Source organism: Trachemys scripta, chromosome 2 (assembly GCF_013100865.1).
Source record: "Trachemys scripta elegans isolate TJP31775 chromosome 2, CAS_Tse_1.0, whole genome shotgun sequence".
NCBI classification, from domain to species: domain Eukaryota; kingdom Metazoa; phylum Chordata; order Testudines; family Emydidae; genus Trachemys; species Trachemys scripta.
The window spans coordinates 27,990,756-28,004,696 of NC_048299.1; the positions used below are offsets into that span (position 1 = coordinate 27,990,756).

The 13,941-nt window shown below is 41.7% G+C and overlaps 1 protein-coding gene across 3 annotated transcripts in view; it reads left to right on the forward strand.

Annotated features, from left to right (window-relative positions):
- The window catches only part of NRP1 (neuropilin 1), a 136,089-nt gene that overhangs the window by 110,306 nt on the left and 11,842 nt on the right, over positions 1-13,941 (forward strand). For all 3 annotated transcript variants that reach the window (XM_034760106.1, XM_034760107.1, XM_034760108.1), the window contains exons 13-14: positions 1,272-1,331; positions 9,259-9,396. In XM_034760106.1, the coding sequence (XP_034615997.1) occupies positions 1,272-1,331; positions 9,259-9,396 (198 nt within the window). The remainder of the gene's footprint in view (positions 1-1,271; positions 1,332-9,258; positions 9,397-13,941) is intronic.

A 13,941-nucleotide genomic window follows, 5' to 3' on the forward strand; every position in this document is an offset into this window, starting at 1 on the left:
AATTGTGTGCCACACTACAGATACTGGACAGGTGAAGAGGTGATTTTTCAGCTTCTTCTCTTCTTTTGCTAGTTTTCAATTAGCATGTGAAATGCTTTGATTCTCAGATGTATAACTCTGTCAGATTCACATGCCTGATGGTATATACACAAATGTGAGTATCAAAATAACCTTGTCTGACAATATAACTGTCATTACACTCTAGACCAGATTCTTCCCTGTTACACTTTGGCCCTGAATATAGCAAAATTATTTGTGTGTCTTCCTGCATAATCATCAGACTCTCTATTATATCACTCGCTCAGACAGAAAACCAATATAGCTTGGGCATTCAATTTCATTAAAACTCATCCTAGGCCTCATCTTTATTACACGTAAAACTTGCTGGTGAGGGAAGGGAGATTTGGCTGATAATCAGCAGCCTATTGCTTCATGAACAAGCGTTCCTCTTCCTTTACTTTTTGTTTCCTGTATCGATATGATGACATCAGCAGTAAATTACTGAGTGCAGGGTGGAATCCAGGCTTCACCCATTCCTTGTCTACCTGCTCCAATAAGAAAACCCATGGGATAGTTTCTCACTCTATCATGTGTGCCTGAACACAAGATCCATGCTGTCCATGTAGGGATATAAGAGAAGCTCTTCATCCATCTTTTCCCTTCCACAGGCACAAAGTCTGTGTCAGATTCTAGCCCAAATCCAGCTGAGCATTGTGGAGTTTTGACGTGAACTCTTCTCACAACTTAGCTGTAAGACAATGCTGGGGAAGGATCCTGCAGTGGCTGGGGATGGACTAGGTTCCCTATGTAGATATTTTCTATCCTTTATTTGGGAGGCAGCATCGTATGGATGAGTGAGTGCAGAGGTGGGTTTTAGGAAGTCCTGAATTCTAGTGCCCTGCTCTGCCAGTGACTTGCTGTAAGTTACTTCACTTCTCTGCCTGATTTTCACCATTTATAAAATGAGGACAATCACAGTGAATGTTGTGAGCATTAATTAGTTAGTGTTTGTAAATGGTTTCTTAGATATAAAGCTCTATATAAGGGCTGTTTGTTATTATTTTCTATTATTTCTATTATTTCTCATGTTGATAAATCTCTCTCTCTCTCTCTCCCTGTATGAGATTTATGCATGCACATTCACATATGTATGTGCTTAGTCAGACAAACATCTCAGTAATATTTTACACGTTTATTTAGAAACTTCCTAATGATTGTTGTGTCTTACTGTCCTGTTTCACATGTCATATCCTGTATAATTTATTTTTCAGGTGGTACTACAGTGCTGACTACAGAAAAGCCGACAGTAATAGACAGTACAGTACAGCCAGGTATAAAACAGAAATTTTCTCATAAAAATATAGTAAATTCCTTACCCAAATCTCATGCCAAAGACAAAAATAATGAATTGCAGCACTTCCTGGCTTTCTGTTCCTAAAAGTCTCTGAAGTAAAGAAGCATCTGGTCTCTGAGCTTTGTACAGTAAATATTTAACTCCTTTCATCCACATGTATATGCAGTAGACAGCAAGATATCCTTCTGCAAATGTCTAATGGGGACAATACTAGTTATAAACTAAACTAACTTAATCACACCACAAACTCTGTTTAAATGCAGCATACGTGTGACACTGTGTGTTTGCAAGCTCCAGATGAAAAAACAAACAGACACAATGGCAGATTCACTATTGACATCCCTTACAATTCTGCAAAACCAAGACAAACAAAGTTTGCCAGTTTTCTCCACCACAGAGTTGGCAAGTTTACAATATTATTTTCTAGCAAGTACTTTCAAAATGGGGTTATATAAACTGCTACCATAAACTTGCACTAAGAGGAAAGGAGCTGTCACTGGCAGCAAGTCATCTTTTCTTAATCAATACAATAGCTAACAGCTTTTACAATCCTTCATTTGCTACTTCCCCCTGCTTCACAGCCCAGGCTTCACAGCATTTGAGTTCTGGCCATTTTTAATATCCTGTACAATTAAAAAAAAAACTCCTAAAAGTATGAGCAGCAATTTTAAATGCTCTGCATTAATAATTGTGGGCTGGTGAGGAGGTCAATGTTTAGTTACTCCCATTTCCTTTAGTAAAGCACAGCCAGGCACAGTTTCCCAAGTAATTTATTAACAGGGTGTGTAACTGTGTATCAGGGTTTCCTCCACAAAAGGACACCATCAGGCTTTGCTTCAAGCAAAAAGAATTGTGTTAATAATTAGAATGCTTCCTTAAGGACACTGGTGACCTGATTAAGAAGCAAAATTGACTTAGTTTAGAGGTTGTTTTTGTTCTTAACTTCTGAGTTCCCATGCTGTACAGGTGAAAACTTTCCCCCACCTTAGAATTTGTTGCCCTTGTCCTAGGTGTGTGTTTAGTCGGCATGTATTATTCTGAGCAATGTCCTGCTTTCGAGTCAAGATGGGATCTCGACAGACAGCTCTGCCTGCCTGTTCCTGTACCACCTCAATTAGAGGGAACAACCAGCTTGCAGGTAGAGCTGATCAGAAAAAGTTTGATGAAGCAGTTATCCATCGGAAAACGCTATTCTGTCGAAATCGAAACACTTTGTGACATCATGTCATGCTGTCAACATTTTGTTTTGGAGTAAAAAGGGGAATGGGTCTAAAACATCCCAGTAGGACATTTTCAGAATGAAACATTTTGATTTTTCCTTTCAAAATGATTTTTTTCTTTCTAACCTTCTTATTGTGTATTATATATTGTAACAAAACGTTCTGACCAAACCAAAGTGATTGTTTGTTTTTTAAATTGCTTTCACTGAGAATTTTGAAATTTTTGAATTTTGTTCCATATGGGAATGAAAACTAATTTGGAAATCTCAAAATCCTCCATGAAATGGAATTTCCACTCTGCACACGGCTCCACTTGCAAGCTATGCTGAGTCTTGTTGGCTTGGGTGGACTGTTCTGTAATATGACTGACTACTTTTGGCAAGGGCAGGGGAGAGTCTTTCAGGATTTCATCATTGTCTTTCTTTACGGCTCCCCTCTCCCACCAGCACCGCCTTCTCTTGCCCTGTGATGAGCGAGCAGTTTTCCAGCTAAAGACATTGCTCTGAAGCGCTCTTTGGAGCTTGCCAATGTTATTTCCCTGCATTGTTCGGTCAGAGTCACTTGTGTCACTAGGCACTACTTCCTCCCACAGCATAAGGGGTAAGCTCTGATCCCAAACTCCAATTCTCCATGTGGCAGCACATAACAAAGACTCACAGGCAGATGGGCAGCCACAGGGCCGGTTTTAGGCCGATTGCACCGATTCCCCGGAATCGGGCCCCGCGCCTTAGGAGCCTTTTTAAATTTTTAATTTTTTTTTACTCACCCGGCGGCGGTCTGCTCTGGGTCTTCGGCAGCATTTCGGCGATGGGGGGTCCTTCAGTGCCGCAGAAGACGCGGAGCAGACCCCCCTGCCGCTGAAGTGCCGCTGAAGACCCAGTCCGCCACCGGGTATTCAAATCGGGCCCCGCAGGTCCTAAAGCCGGCCCTGGGCAGCCAGATACAATAGTGATGGTACCTGAAAAAAATGTTTATAAATTAAAACAAAAGTTCTAGAATCTTTGCACTGCCTCACTGCAAGACATCCTTAAAAGCTGCATAAAGGGGCAGCTGAGCATATTCCCTAACATTGGGGAAATCTCTAGTGATGTGAAGGCAGTGTGAGTGGCTCTCCATCACCCAGTCCTGTTGTCATAAGGGTTAGCCTTAGACATGGAATGGCATAAAGGGGGCAAGTAAGTTTGGAAGGGATGGGGTTGGGCAGAATGCAAGATCCCTATCCAGATCCCCAGCTTCTGTAGCTACTGGTTGCAAGCAGTGTAATTTAAACTAGCTTTGAAGTTGGTCTAAATTATTCCAGGGACCTCTTTAGCCCCCACTGACCCAGGATTGGGGGAGTGACTTAGAGCCACCTTTCTCCACCCCCTCTCCTCAGCTGCACCAAGTGTAAATTCAGTACAGCAGACGACTGAGCCCTCGGATTCAGTCCTGATTCTATTTAAATCAATGAGACTTTTGCCATTGATGTCAGTGGGGCTGAGAGTCCTAAAGAAGTTGGAAAAAAGAATGGTATCAAAAATGCTTAAAGGTTTGAATTTTCTTAGGAAGGGATCTAAACTGCTTGCAAAACTGTAAAAGTGTCGAGTCACCCAGACATCTAATGTAGCATTAAAAGTCCTGCCTGACAAGGAGACCACCTGACAAGTGTCATTCCTGTGCCTTGTCAGCCCAGTTCTTTTTAAACACCTCTCTTGCAGTGGCAAGGAACAGATTTAAAGAACGAAGTGGCATGCTCAACTCTTGCCTATTCACACATAAACCAGGTTGTGCATTTGCATTGTATGTGCTCAGTCGGTGTGCACAGCCCTGTGTCAATCTGGAAAGTTAATAAATCAAATGTTTTGTTTCATGCAACTGTAATAACTAGTTTACAAAAGATACATCAGGGAAAATGAGGGATCAAGAGCTATGACAAGAAACATTTTTAAGGTAGAGTGTGTCTGATTCTCTTTACACTAGGGCAACTTTACACCACTATAGTAGTGTAAAAGGACCTTAAAGTGTGTGAAAATATAATTTATTCCCAGTTTAAGACTGCTTTACACTGCCAGAGTGGTATATGAGAATACTGTAAATGAGAATCAGATCCTGTATGTCAGCATTGACGTGGTCCAATTATTTTGATAAATTTCCATTTTAATGTTCACATACCCCTGATTCACAGCATCTCTGAAGAGTTTTCTTCATGTCCTGAATGCCCCTCTGCTCCTTCTTGCCTCCAGTTGGTGCAACAGTAGAAATATGTCAGACTGTGTCCCAAGAAAGATAAATGGACTGGAAAGACACCCACCCAGCTGGATTTTCAAATGACTAGCTTGTTCATATGCAGCATTGATGATTACAGCTGTGAGCAAGATGTAGCCTAGAAGTACAGCCGTTGGCTACTTTCTGAGAGGATAAATTGGTTTAATTCCATACCACGGAAACCTATATTTTTAAAGAGTGGGGATTTTGCCACACATAACCAATTGCTTCTAGTATATACGACCTGATATGCATTTGCTCTATGGCCAGTTTACTCCATGCCTTTGATACAAAGCAAAACTAGCGATTGCTTAACTAGTCATGAGAGGATCACTGTAGTTCAGGGGGATCTTCTAGTGGCATAGAGCCAGTGTCAAAATGTCTACATTTCCTTTCTCACAGCCAGGGCCGGTGCTACCATTAAGGCGAACTAGGCGGTTGCCTAGGGCGCCAAGATTTGGGGGTGCCAAAAAGCGGTGCCCCCGATTTTTTTTTTACAGCGTTCCTTCCCGAGCGCGCAGTCACTGCTCCACTTCTCCTGCCTCCCAGGCTTGCAGCACCAATCTTAGCTGTTTGGCGCCACAAGCCGGGGAGGGGAGGAGAATTAGAGCGGGGGCGGTGTGCTGGGGGAGGAAGCGGAGCAGAGGTGAGCTGGGGTGGGGAGCTGCCGCACGGCTCCCCAGGGAGGGAGCTGCCACGGGGGGGGGGGCTGGCTCAGGGTAGGGGGAGGAGCTGCTGCGGGTGGGGGGCCGGGGGGGGGGGGGGGGCACAAGGTGGAAGTTTCGCCTAGGGTGTGAAACTTCCTTGCACCGGCCCTGCTCACAGCTGCCAACATAGGGTACCTGGGGGAATGGCTGTAGCTGACCTCTAGTTATTGTATCACCCTCTGGGACTTTGGACAGTGTGATTTAGAGCAGCTCTACACTTGGTGCTCCTCAACCAAATATCTATAGCTAAAATGTCCATTTCTCATTTTATGGGCCCTTTTAACTCCTAATCTCTTTACTGCCCATTCTTGCACTTCCCCATTAAGTTGTTTTCTAAACACACTGAAATGTCTTGCCTTTCCCTCGCACTGCTGTTCTGTTTTTCTGAAATATGTGTTAGCACCAGGCCAATTTTTGAGAAAACAATAGAGACAGAGCAAGGAATACTTCAAATAACTGCAAGCATATACTGGCCCAAACCCTGATTGCCTAACTCACAAAAAGAGTCTCATTAATTTCAGTGGAACTACTCCTGTGGGTTAGGTGAGCCAGAGGTAGCCCATTGAAATCAGTGGGACTATTTGGGTAAAAGAAGCCCATTTTCACCCCCCAATCATGGTCTCTACCACACAAAGCTCAGATGTATAGAAATTGCCATACTGGTTCAGACCGGGTCCATCTAGTCTAGTATTCTGTCTCTGACAATGGCCAACACCAGATATTTCAGAGGAAGTTGCAAGAAACTCCACAATAGGCAGATGTTGGATAATGTACCCTCCATGAAGGTCTCATCTGAATGCCTACTGGTTAGAGATTGACTTAAACCCTGAAGCAGGAGGTTTTGTAGCTCTTCCGGAACTCTCTTTTTGAATTAATTAATTTTCTCTAGACCATTCACGGTGTTAAATACTTTTATCATATTCCCTGTTACTCGTCTCCTTTCTAAAGTAAACAGTCCCAGTCTTTTCAGTCTCTTTGTACTGTGTGATAGCTTCAGACCGATGTGCTGCGTATATCACAATTTTCCTGTGTTGCAGTTTGTATGTTGTGAGGGATGTCACAAGCTTTGCATGATGCTACCTTTGGGGTTCAATCAAATAAATGTCGTTTAACATTTTTCTTCTACTTTTTTAAAGTCCTATTTCATGGATGTGATGTCACCACTATGTGATACAGTTGTCTTTCTCATCATCTTTAGCTGTGAACGGATATTTTTTGCTAACTTAAAAACTTTCACATCATTACAACATGACTCTCTTCCTTCAAAAACTTCCCTTGACTTTGGAGTGTCCCCTTTTAGGCCCTAATCCCTTTAATCGTTACTCAGGGCCCCACTGTCTGTGAGAGTAACCTATGTGGGAAGGCATTTCTTACATGTTCTTTCCTCCAGGCCAGATGCTCCCCCTGCTCTGTGGAGAAACTGGGAATTCTGCTCCTTCAAGCTTTGGATCCCCTTGGTCCGAAAAGAGCCTGGGGGAATCCCCTGGAATAGGGAATCCACCCAGTTGCTCCTTGCCTCTCTTCTACAACCCAGCTCCATTATTACTTCATGGATCCTTCAGGAGCTATGGTTCCAAGGGTTCCCCCAACAGAAAATGCCTTCTGTACCTCCCCTACAGGGTGGTTCACAATAAGTAGGGGAAGCTCTGTAGTACTGCAGGTACTGCATTGCATTTGCATTGGCTTTCCTTGTGAGATAGAGATAAGAATGAACAGGAGCATAGCTCATGTCCCCGAGTTGATATTGATGGGAGCATGAGGCCCTCTGTTCTTAGTTCTTACCCACACAAAACTCTAATTGAAATTAATAGAAGTTTTTCCTGAATAAGGACTGACAGACAACTGAATAACGACTTCAGGATTTGGCCCTTTGAGCAGTCACTTTGTTGTGAGTGGGGGGTTATTCCACTGTGAGTTTTCATTACTTCAGATGAGCCCCTCTTCCAAAGGGGACACAGTGTAACAGATTTTGAAACAGTTTTTGGAAACCAGAAATGCAAAGAATTCCACCCTATCTTTTGTAAAATCTATCCATTCAAATTCCAAGTTCCATTGAAAACTGCTTTGTATTAAACCTTTGGGCAGAGTTGAAGAGAAGCTGAAAACAAGATATGATCTCATCCTGACCATAATAAACCCCATAATACCAGACTTCTCTTGTTTTCCACGGAACTTGTGGGCAATGGGCCACATTTGTTTCTTTTCATTTTTGATTTGTCCATTTCAATGCTGCCATCTTGTGGGCCAACTTGCCTGAAAGATGCTGAAACTGTTTGTTACTAAATCTGTGTACTGTAATTGCCAGCAGGCCTTTCCTACAGAGTTGTGTGCATTATTATTATAGCCGTGTTTGTCCCAAATCCTTTCATTAGTGTTTCTGACTTGTTGTTTTTCACAACCAAATTTTATTGTATGCTATTCCACAGATCAAAATATTATGGTATGAACAATTAGCAAAAATTGGAACAGCTTCTTCTTTGAGCCACAAGTATTACAACATAAGTTATCTGATAATGTCTCAAAGAGCAGATGAGTTAATCAGGTCACATAAAATCAGAGTGGACCCAAACATTTATATATTCAAAAATATTTGACTAGCTTTATTTTATTCTTCCATTTCCAAGCCTCTCTGCCCTTCCTGGTTCTGCCTGGGACCAGAAGTCCTAAAAACCTCTTCTTATGAGGTTTTCAGACCAGTTTTGTAGCCCGCCTCAGAAGCATAGATAATCCTCTGAATTTTTGATGGATTATCCAAACCAAATCTCCATGTGGTTCACCCATCACTAATTAAGAGACTCTCATTTTGTGGCTTTGGCACAATTTTTCCTTGTGACCCTCAAGCACATTTATATCACTTATATTGTTTGAGTGGAAATGTGGGTGGGCAGAGAATTGTCAGTTATCATGTATATGCTGTTGAAAGAAATTGCTCTTGCATTTTAATGTAAAGCCATTGGCATTACCACACATAGGGCTTAGATGTATCTAAGGCTATTACTACACTACGAGCTAGGAATGCGAGTCCCCAGCTGGTGTCTACATTGAGCTAGAATGAGTATAAATAGCAGTGTAACTGCCATGGGAGCAGCAGTGGAGGCACAGCTGAGCCATGCTGAGTACAGCAGATTTGTACTCACCATGGCTCAGCCATGCCTCTGCTGCCACTACCAGTGCTATCATGTCTACACTGCTATTTATACACATGCTAGTTCAATGAGGAGAGCAGAGGAATCACACCCCTAGCTTCTAATGTAGACGTAGCCTAAAAAGCCCTGTGTTGGAGTGTATGGAAGAGCCATGCTGCAGCTGGATTCCCAGGTGGAATTCTGAAGCAGGAGGTCCACCACCCGATCCTCCACGCTTCATAGAGCCAAATCTGCTTGCTGTTCATTCATCCCAGTCCTTTTGTTGAGGCGAATACCACTACCGCATGGAGCAGTGGCTTCGCTCCCTAGCCACATTGTGGCTGGCTCTTGTAAATGAGCGAGGTTCCTTGCCACAGTCTGGCCCATAAAACCAGGAGAAAAAAGCTACATACGTTATTGGAAATAATGGGCTATTTTAGCTATTTTCTAGCAATCCTGATCTGTAAGGGCTTCTCAGAATTTCAAGTAGATGTGGTTATTTCCATAGACTAATCGAGGTAATTTGTTGTTGTTGTTTAAATAAAATATCTAAGTTATATTGATAAATTGTATCCTTCTTCTTGCCCCACCTTCCTCTGTTCCTGCAGAGTTGCCAGCATATGGTTTCAACTGTGGATTTGGCTGGGGATCTCACAAGACTTTGTGCCACTGGGAACACGACAGCCAAGTGGATTTAAAGTGGTCAGTGCTGACTAGCAAAACTGGGCCTATTCAAGATCATACAGGTAATCATGAGTTTATGATGGAGTCAGCTTTTAGGGGAAGGGGTCATTTGTGTAGTGCCAGAGCATCTTCCAGAGCATGAGACTTTGCTGTATCTACATTCTAAAATGTCTTTTCAGTCATGGTCTCATGGTCTCCTGAGTGTGCTACTGCCTCCCAAGAGCAGTGTGCCTTTTTGGCAGGAAATCAAGACAATCATCACTCCCAGTTTCCCTGGTTGATAACTCCCCTATGGGGCACTAAGACTTCAAATGTCTACAGCAGTACCCTTCCATCCAGTCACTCACCCTGTTACTGCTATTTAACAACCAATATAATAATGAATGGATCCTTATGCATTCTTGTTAATAATGATGGATATACATCTGTCAAAGGAGCAATATATAAGATATAATTGTAACTTCCAAGGCTTCTTCAAACACCCATCCACCTCAGATGGTATTCCCCTCTTCATACTTGGTTCTTCCAGAAATAACATCTCAAGGAACTGATTGGCTGGTCCTGAGGAACCCCTTTCCCAGAAGTGCCTCCCAACTCAGGCTTCAGCATAGCAGGGTAATAGATACACAGATGAGTACCAGAGAGAGGAGGGCATTTCATGACCGCACATCTTTCGTTTTAGTGTTCTCTTTTTCATACGTGTAGTCTAATTAAATGTGCTAGTGATGAATTCCCCCTTTCCACTTCTGCAGCCCCTTTGCCTAATGAGAATGACAAGGAAATTAGATAAAATTGGACTCCTTAAATTCTGAGACACTTTCAATTGAATCTTGAGACAAGTACAGTAGTTTTAGAAAAAAAACTTAAAATACTTTGACTATAAATGGCACTGTACAAATAAATGGCATCAAATTAACTAAACGCAGTTAGCTGAAATGAAGGCTGTAATGGTGGAAAAATTGATGCAAAGTAAAGTTAAATGGTTCAGTAAGATCTGACATTGAAAGGAGGTTAAAAGCTACGTTAGCCAGAGACTGACAAAATCTAAAAGGCATGCATAAGTAAAGCTCTAATTAAGACAACGAAGACAGAGTTCCTGACCCAGCACTGCAATAATATTCTGGAAATGAGAAATATCTGCACTTTGCTACCAAAGATTATAGAGGCCGAACTTGTCTTCAGTCAAGAGCTGAAGAAATGATATTTCTTAAATGAGATTTTGTTATTCCTACCAAGCTCTGCTATTACAGGGACCTTTTTATTTCCAGTATCTAGCCTTGAGAAGTTTCCAAAGCAGTATCTTAAAGCCACTTTCCCTCCCTCCTATTGCAACACACAAAGATTTCCTAAATTTTCTCTCTGACTCAAAGGTGGTCTCCCCCTGCCTTGCCTGCCACCCACTCAGCAGCAGCTACAAAATGGGTATGTAGGCAGATTACTAGCAAGCAGTGAGGCTGCCAGTGGTTTCCCCAGGAATTGAAATTGGGGGGAGGGGGAGTGTTTGAATTTATGGGGGGGGGTGTCAGGGCCGATGAGGGGTGAGACTGTGAGGGTGAAGGTGGGCTGTATGGCACCATAGTAAAAACTGGAAAATGTTTCATGACCATTTTATTAGATTTAACTCATGTTTTAAAATCATCACACAAATTAAAGTTGGCTATTCAAGCCTTCTATGAAGCACTACATCTACATCCTTCTTGGTTTCTTGTTATAATTTTGCACAACTCTGTTAATTAACTTCTTGAATGCAATGCGTTAATCTTTGGTGGCTTCTCGTGTGTCCGATACTTCCATTCCTTCAATTGATATGCTAATTAGTTCATTCACATGATCAGGCAGAAGGCGACTTCTTTCAGAACGCAAAATTCTATTCAATGATGAAAAAGAATGCTCAACTGTAGCTGTTGTGACTGGGAGTAGCAAGAGATGAATTCCTACTTCTTTCATCCCAGGAAACCGAACACAAAGATCGGGTCGAGCCACTAGTGATGATAAAAAAGAAGTTGACGTCAAATCTTTATTCATTCGTCATATGATATTCCACTCTGTGTTCAAATTCTCTATTCTGTCCTGATCACATGGCAGCCCCATTGCTGGTAGTGCCTCACTCCACTCAACAGTTGGTGTTTAATAGGACAGGCATCTGTAAAAGCTACATAGAGGTTGAGTAGAATCTAGAAGTCGCTGTTGTAGATTTTTAAGAATCAAATCTGTGTACTTTTTCAGCTGTCTTAACAAACACTTCTTGTCTTCTTCACTTAAGGACTCAATATAAATGCCTTAATTAGTCAACTTCTGGACTGAAGTCTTTGCTTCTTCCAGTACTTTTTCAATAGCTCTCTGATTGATCCAAATAAAGCTTCTGTTGCTGGACAAAGACCTACTACGGTTGTAGCAGATGCCTGGATGGCATTGTTTAATGACCCAAGTGGTTTCAACAGTAGACTTACGAGAGAGAGAATGGCAATAGTCTTCTCTGAACGTAGTAGCAAAAGTAATCCACCAGCCTCACTACTTAGATCCATCCCATCTTGGTAGATACTTTCCAAAGCCAGTAATAACAGCTAGAGCAATTTTAAGACAACAGCCAAGGATTGCTCATGAGAAAGCCAGCAGGTTTTCCCAGGTTGGACTAATTTGAACTTCAGTCCCAGTGTATCTTCTATATTTTCCAAGATATTCAGTCTTTTTGGACTCTTGCTGAAAAAAGAATATAACAAAGACATTAAATTTATAGCTTTTTAAATGTCTTTTGAAGATTCTGCAGCTCTTACTAGTGCTAGTTGTGGTAGATGGCCTCTGAAGTGTGTATAGGAGAGATTAGGGTTACACTTTTCTCTGAGCAAACCTTGTACTCCACCATGTCTTCCAGAGAAGTTTGCAGCTCCATCAAATGCACAAGCAGCCATCTGTTTGGGGTCCAATTGACAAGCATTTAACTCTTCTAAGATGTGGGTTGTCACAGATGCAGCCGATGTGTCTTCTGTAACTTGAACATCTAGAAATGCATCTACTGGCCTACCCCTGACATCAAGATAACGTACACAATGACTTAATACTTGATGTCCATTTGCATTGGTGCATTCATCAGCAATGTATGCAAATTTTTTGAATGTGGTGAGAGAGTTCTTCACTTTTTCAACTGTTGAGTCTTTCACTGTTGCACCGCATGCTTCTAGCCAGTCAGTTGAGTTTCTTGCAGAAAGATAGTGAGCATTTGCTGGTCTTGTTCAGAACCAGTGTTCAACTTTAGGATGAACAAGTGACAATGCACTTAACATTGGCCTCCAGTTTGTAGTGTGTGGTATCTCTTGCTTAAATAGAAAGTAGGATGCCACAGCCATGTTTGTTTGCATGAACTGTGTTGTGTCTCCAGCATTCTTAACAGCCTCATTAAGTACTTCTAAAATTGGCTTTGAAAGTGGGCTTATAAGGCTTTCTGCATGTTGATGCACTCCAAAGGCCTGGTGTTTTGCAGCCTTTTCACGTAGTTTGTCAGCATTGGCTTTGCTGATCGGTTTGACAAACCAAGCTCCTCCACTTTTACCGATTATAGCATTGGCAAGTTTTCCTTCTTCGTAAGCTTTTTTGCAAGAGGTGCACCAGTAGCCATCTTTTGTAACTTTAATAAATGGGAACACTTTGACCAACAAACATTGGGAACTGCCTTTAGGTTTTGGAGACACTGTTTCTTCAGTAGGTAGCTGTATTTATGCTTCAGGATGGTCAGATGTAGAGATACCACTTGAACCTTCAGATGACATGTTGATATATTCTTGGTTCTTGATGTGTTCTTCACCTTGGTTAGTTTTGGAGGCCTTTGAGTGGAAAAATTGTTGTATTGTTTTTTTAATTTTTTTAAAAAAATGTATTTAATTTAAATTGACTTTTGAAAATTAAGCCTCATGGGACAAGAGGGAAGTCCTCTCATGGATCAGTAACTGGTTAAAAGATGGGAAACAAAGGGTAGGAATAAATTATCAGTTTTCAAAATGGAGAGAGATAAATAGTGGTATCCCTGAGGGGTCGGTACTGGAACCATTACTGTTCAACATATTCATAAATGATCTGGAAAAATGGGTGAACAGTGAGGTGGCAAAATTTGAAGATGATACAAAACTATTCAAGATAGTTAAGTCCCAGGCAGACTGTGAAGAGTTACAAAGGGATCTCACAAAACTGGGTGACTGGGCAACAAAATGGACATTGGAAAACAATCTCAATTATACATACAAAATGATGGAGTCTGAATTAGCTGTTACTACTCAAGAAAGAGATCTTGGAGTCATCATAGATTGTTCTCTGAAAACATCCACTCAATGTGCAGCAGCAGTCAAAAAAGCAAACAGAATGTTGGGAATCATGAAGAAAGGGCTAGATAATATGACAGAAAATATCATATTGCCTCTATATAAATCCATGGTACGCCCACAGCCTGAATACCCACGAAAGCTTATGCCCAAATAAATCTGTTAGTCTTTAAGGTGCCACCAGACTCCTTGTTGTTTTTAACAGAACAAAAGACTATCTATGGAGCCTAATCAGCTCTGTCTTTAAACAGTGGAGAGGGACAGGTCCCCACCCTCTCTCTTGATGCCCTCAATCAG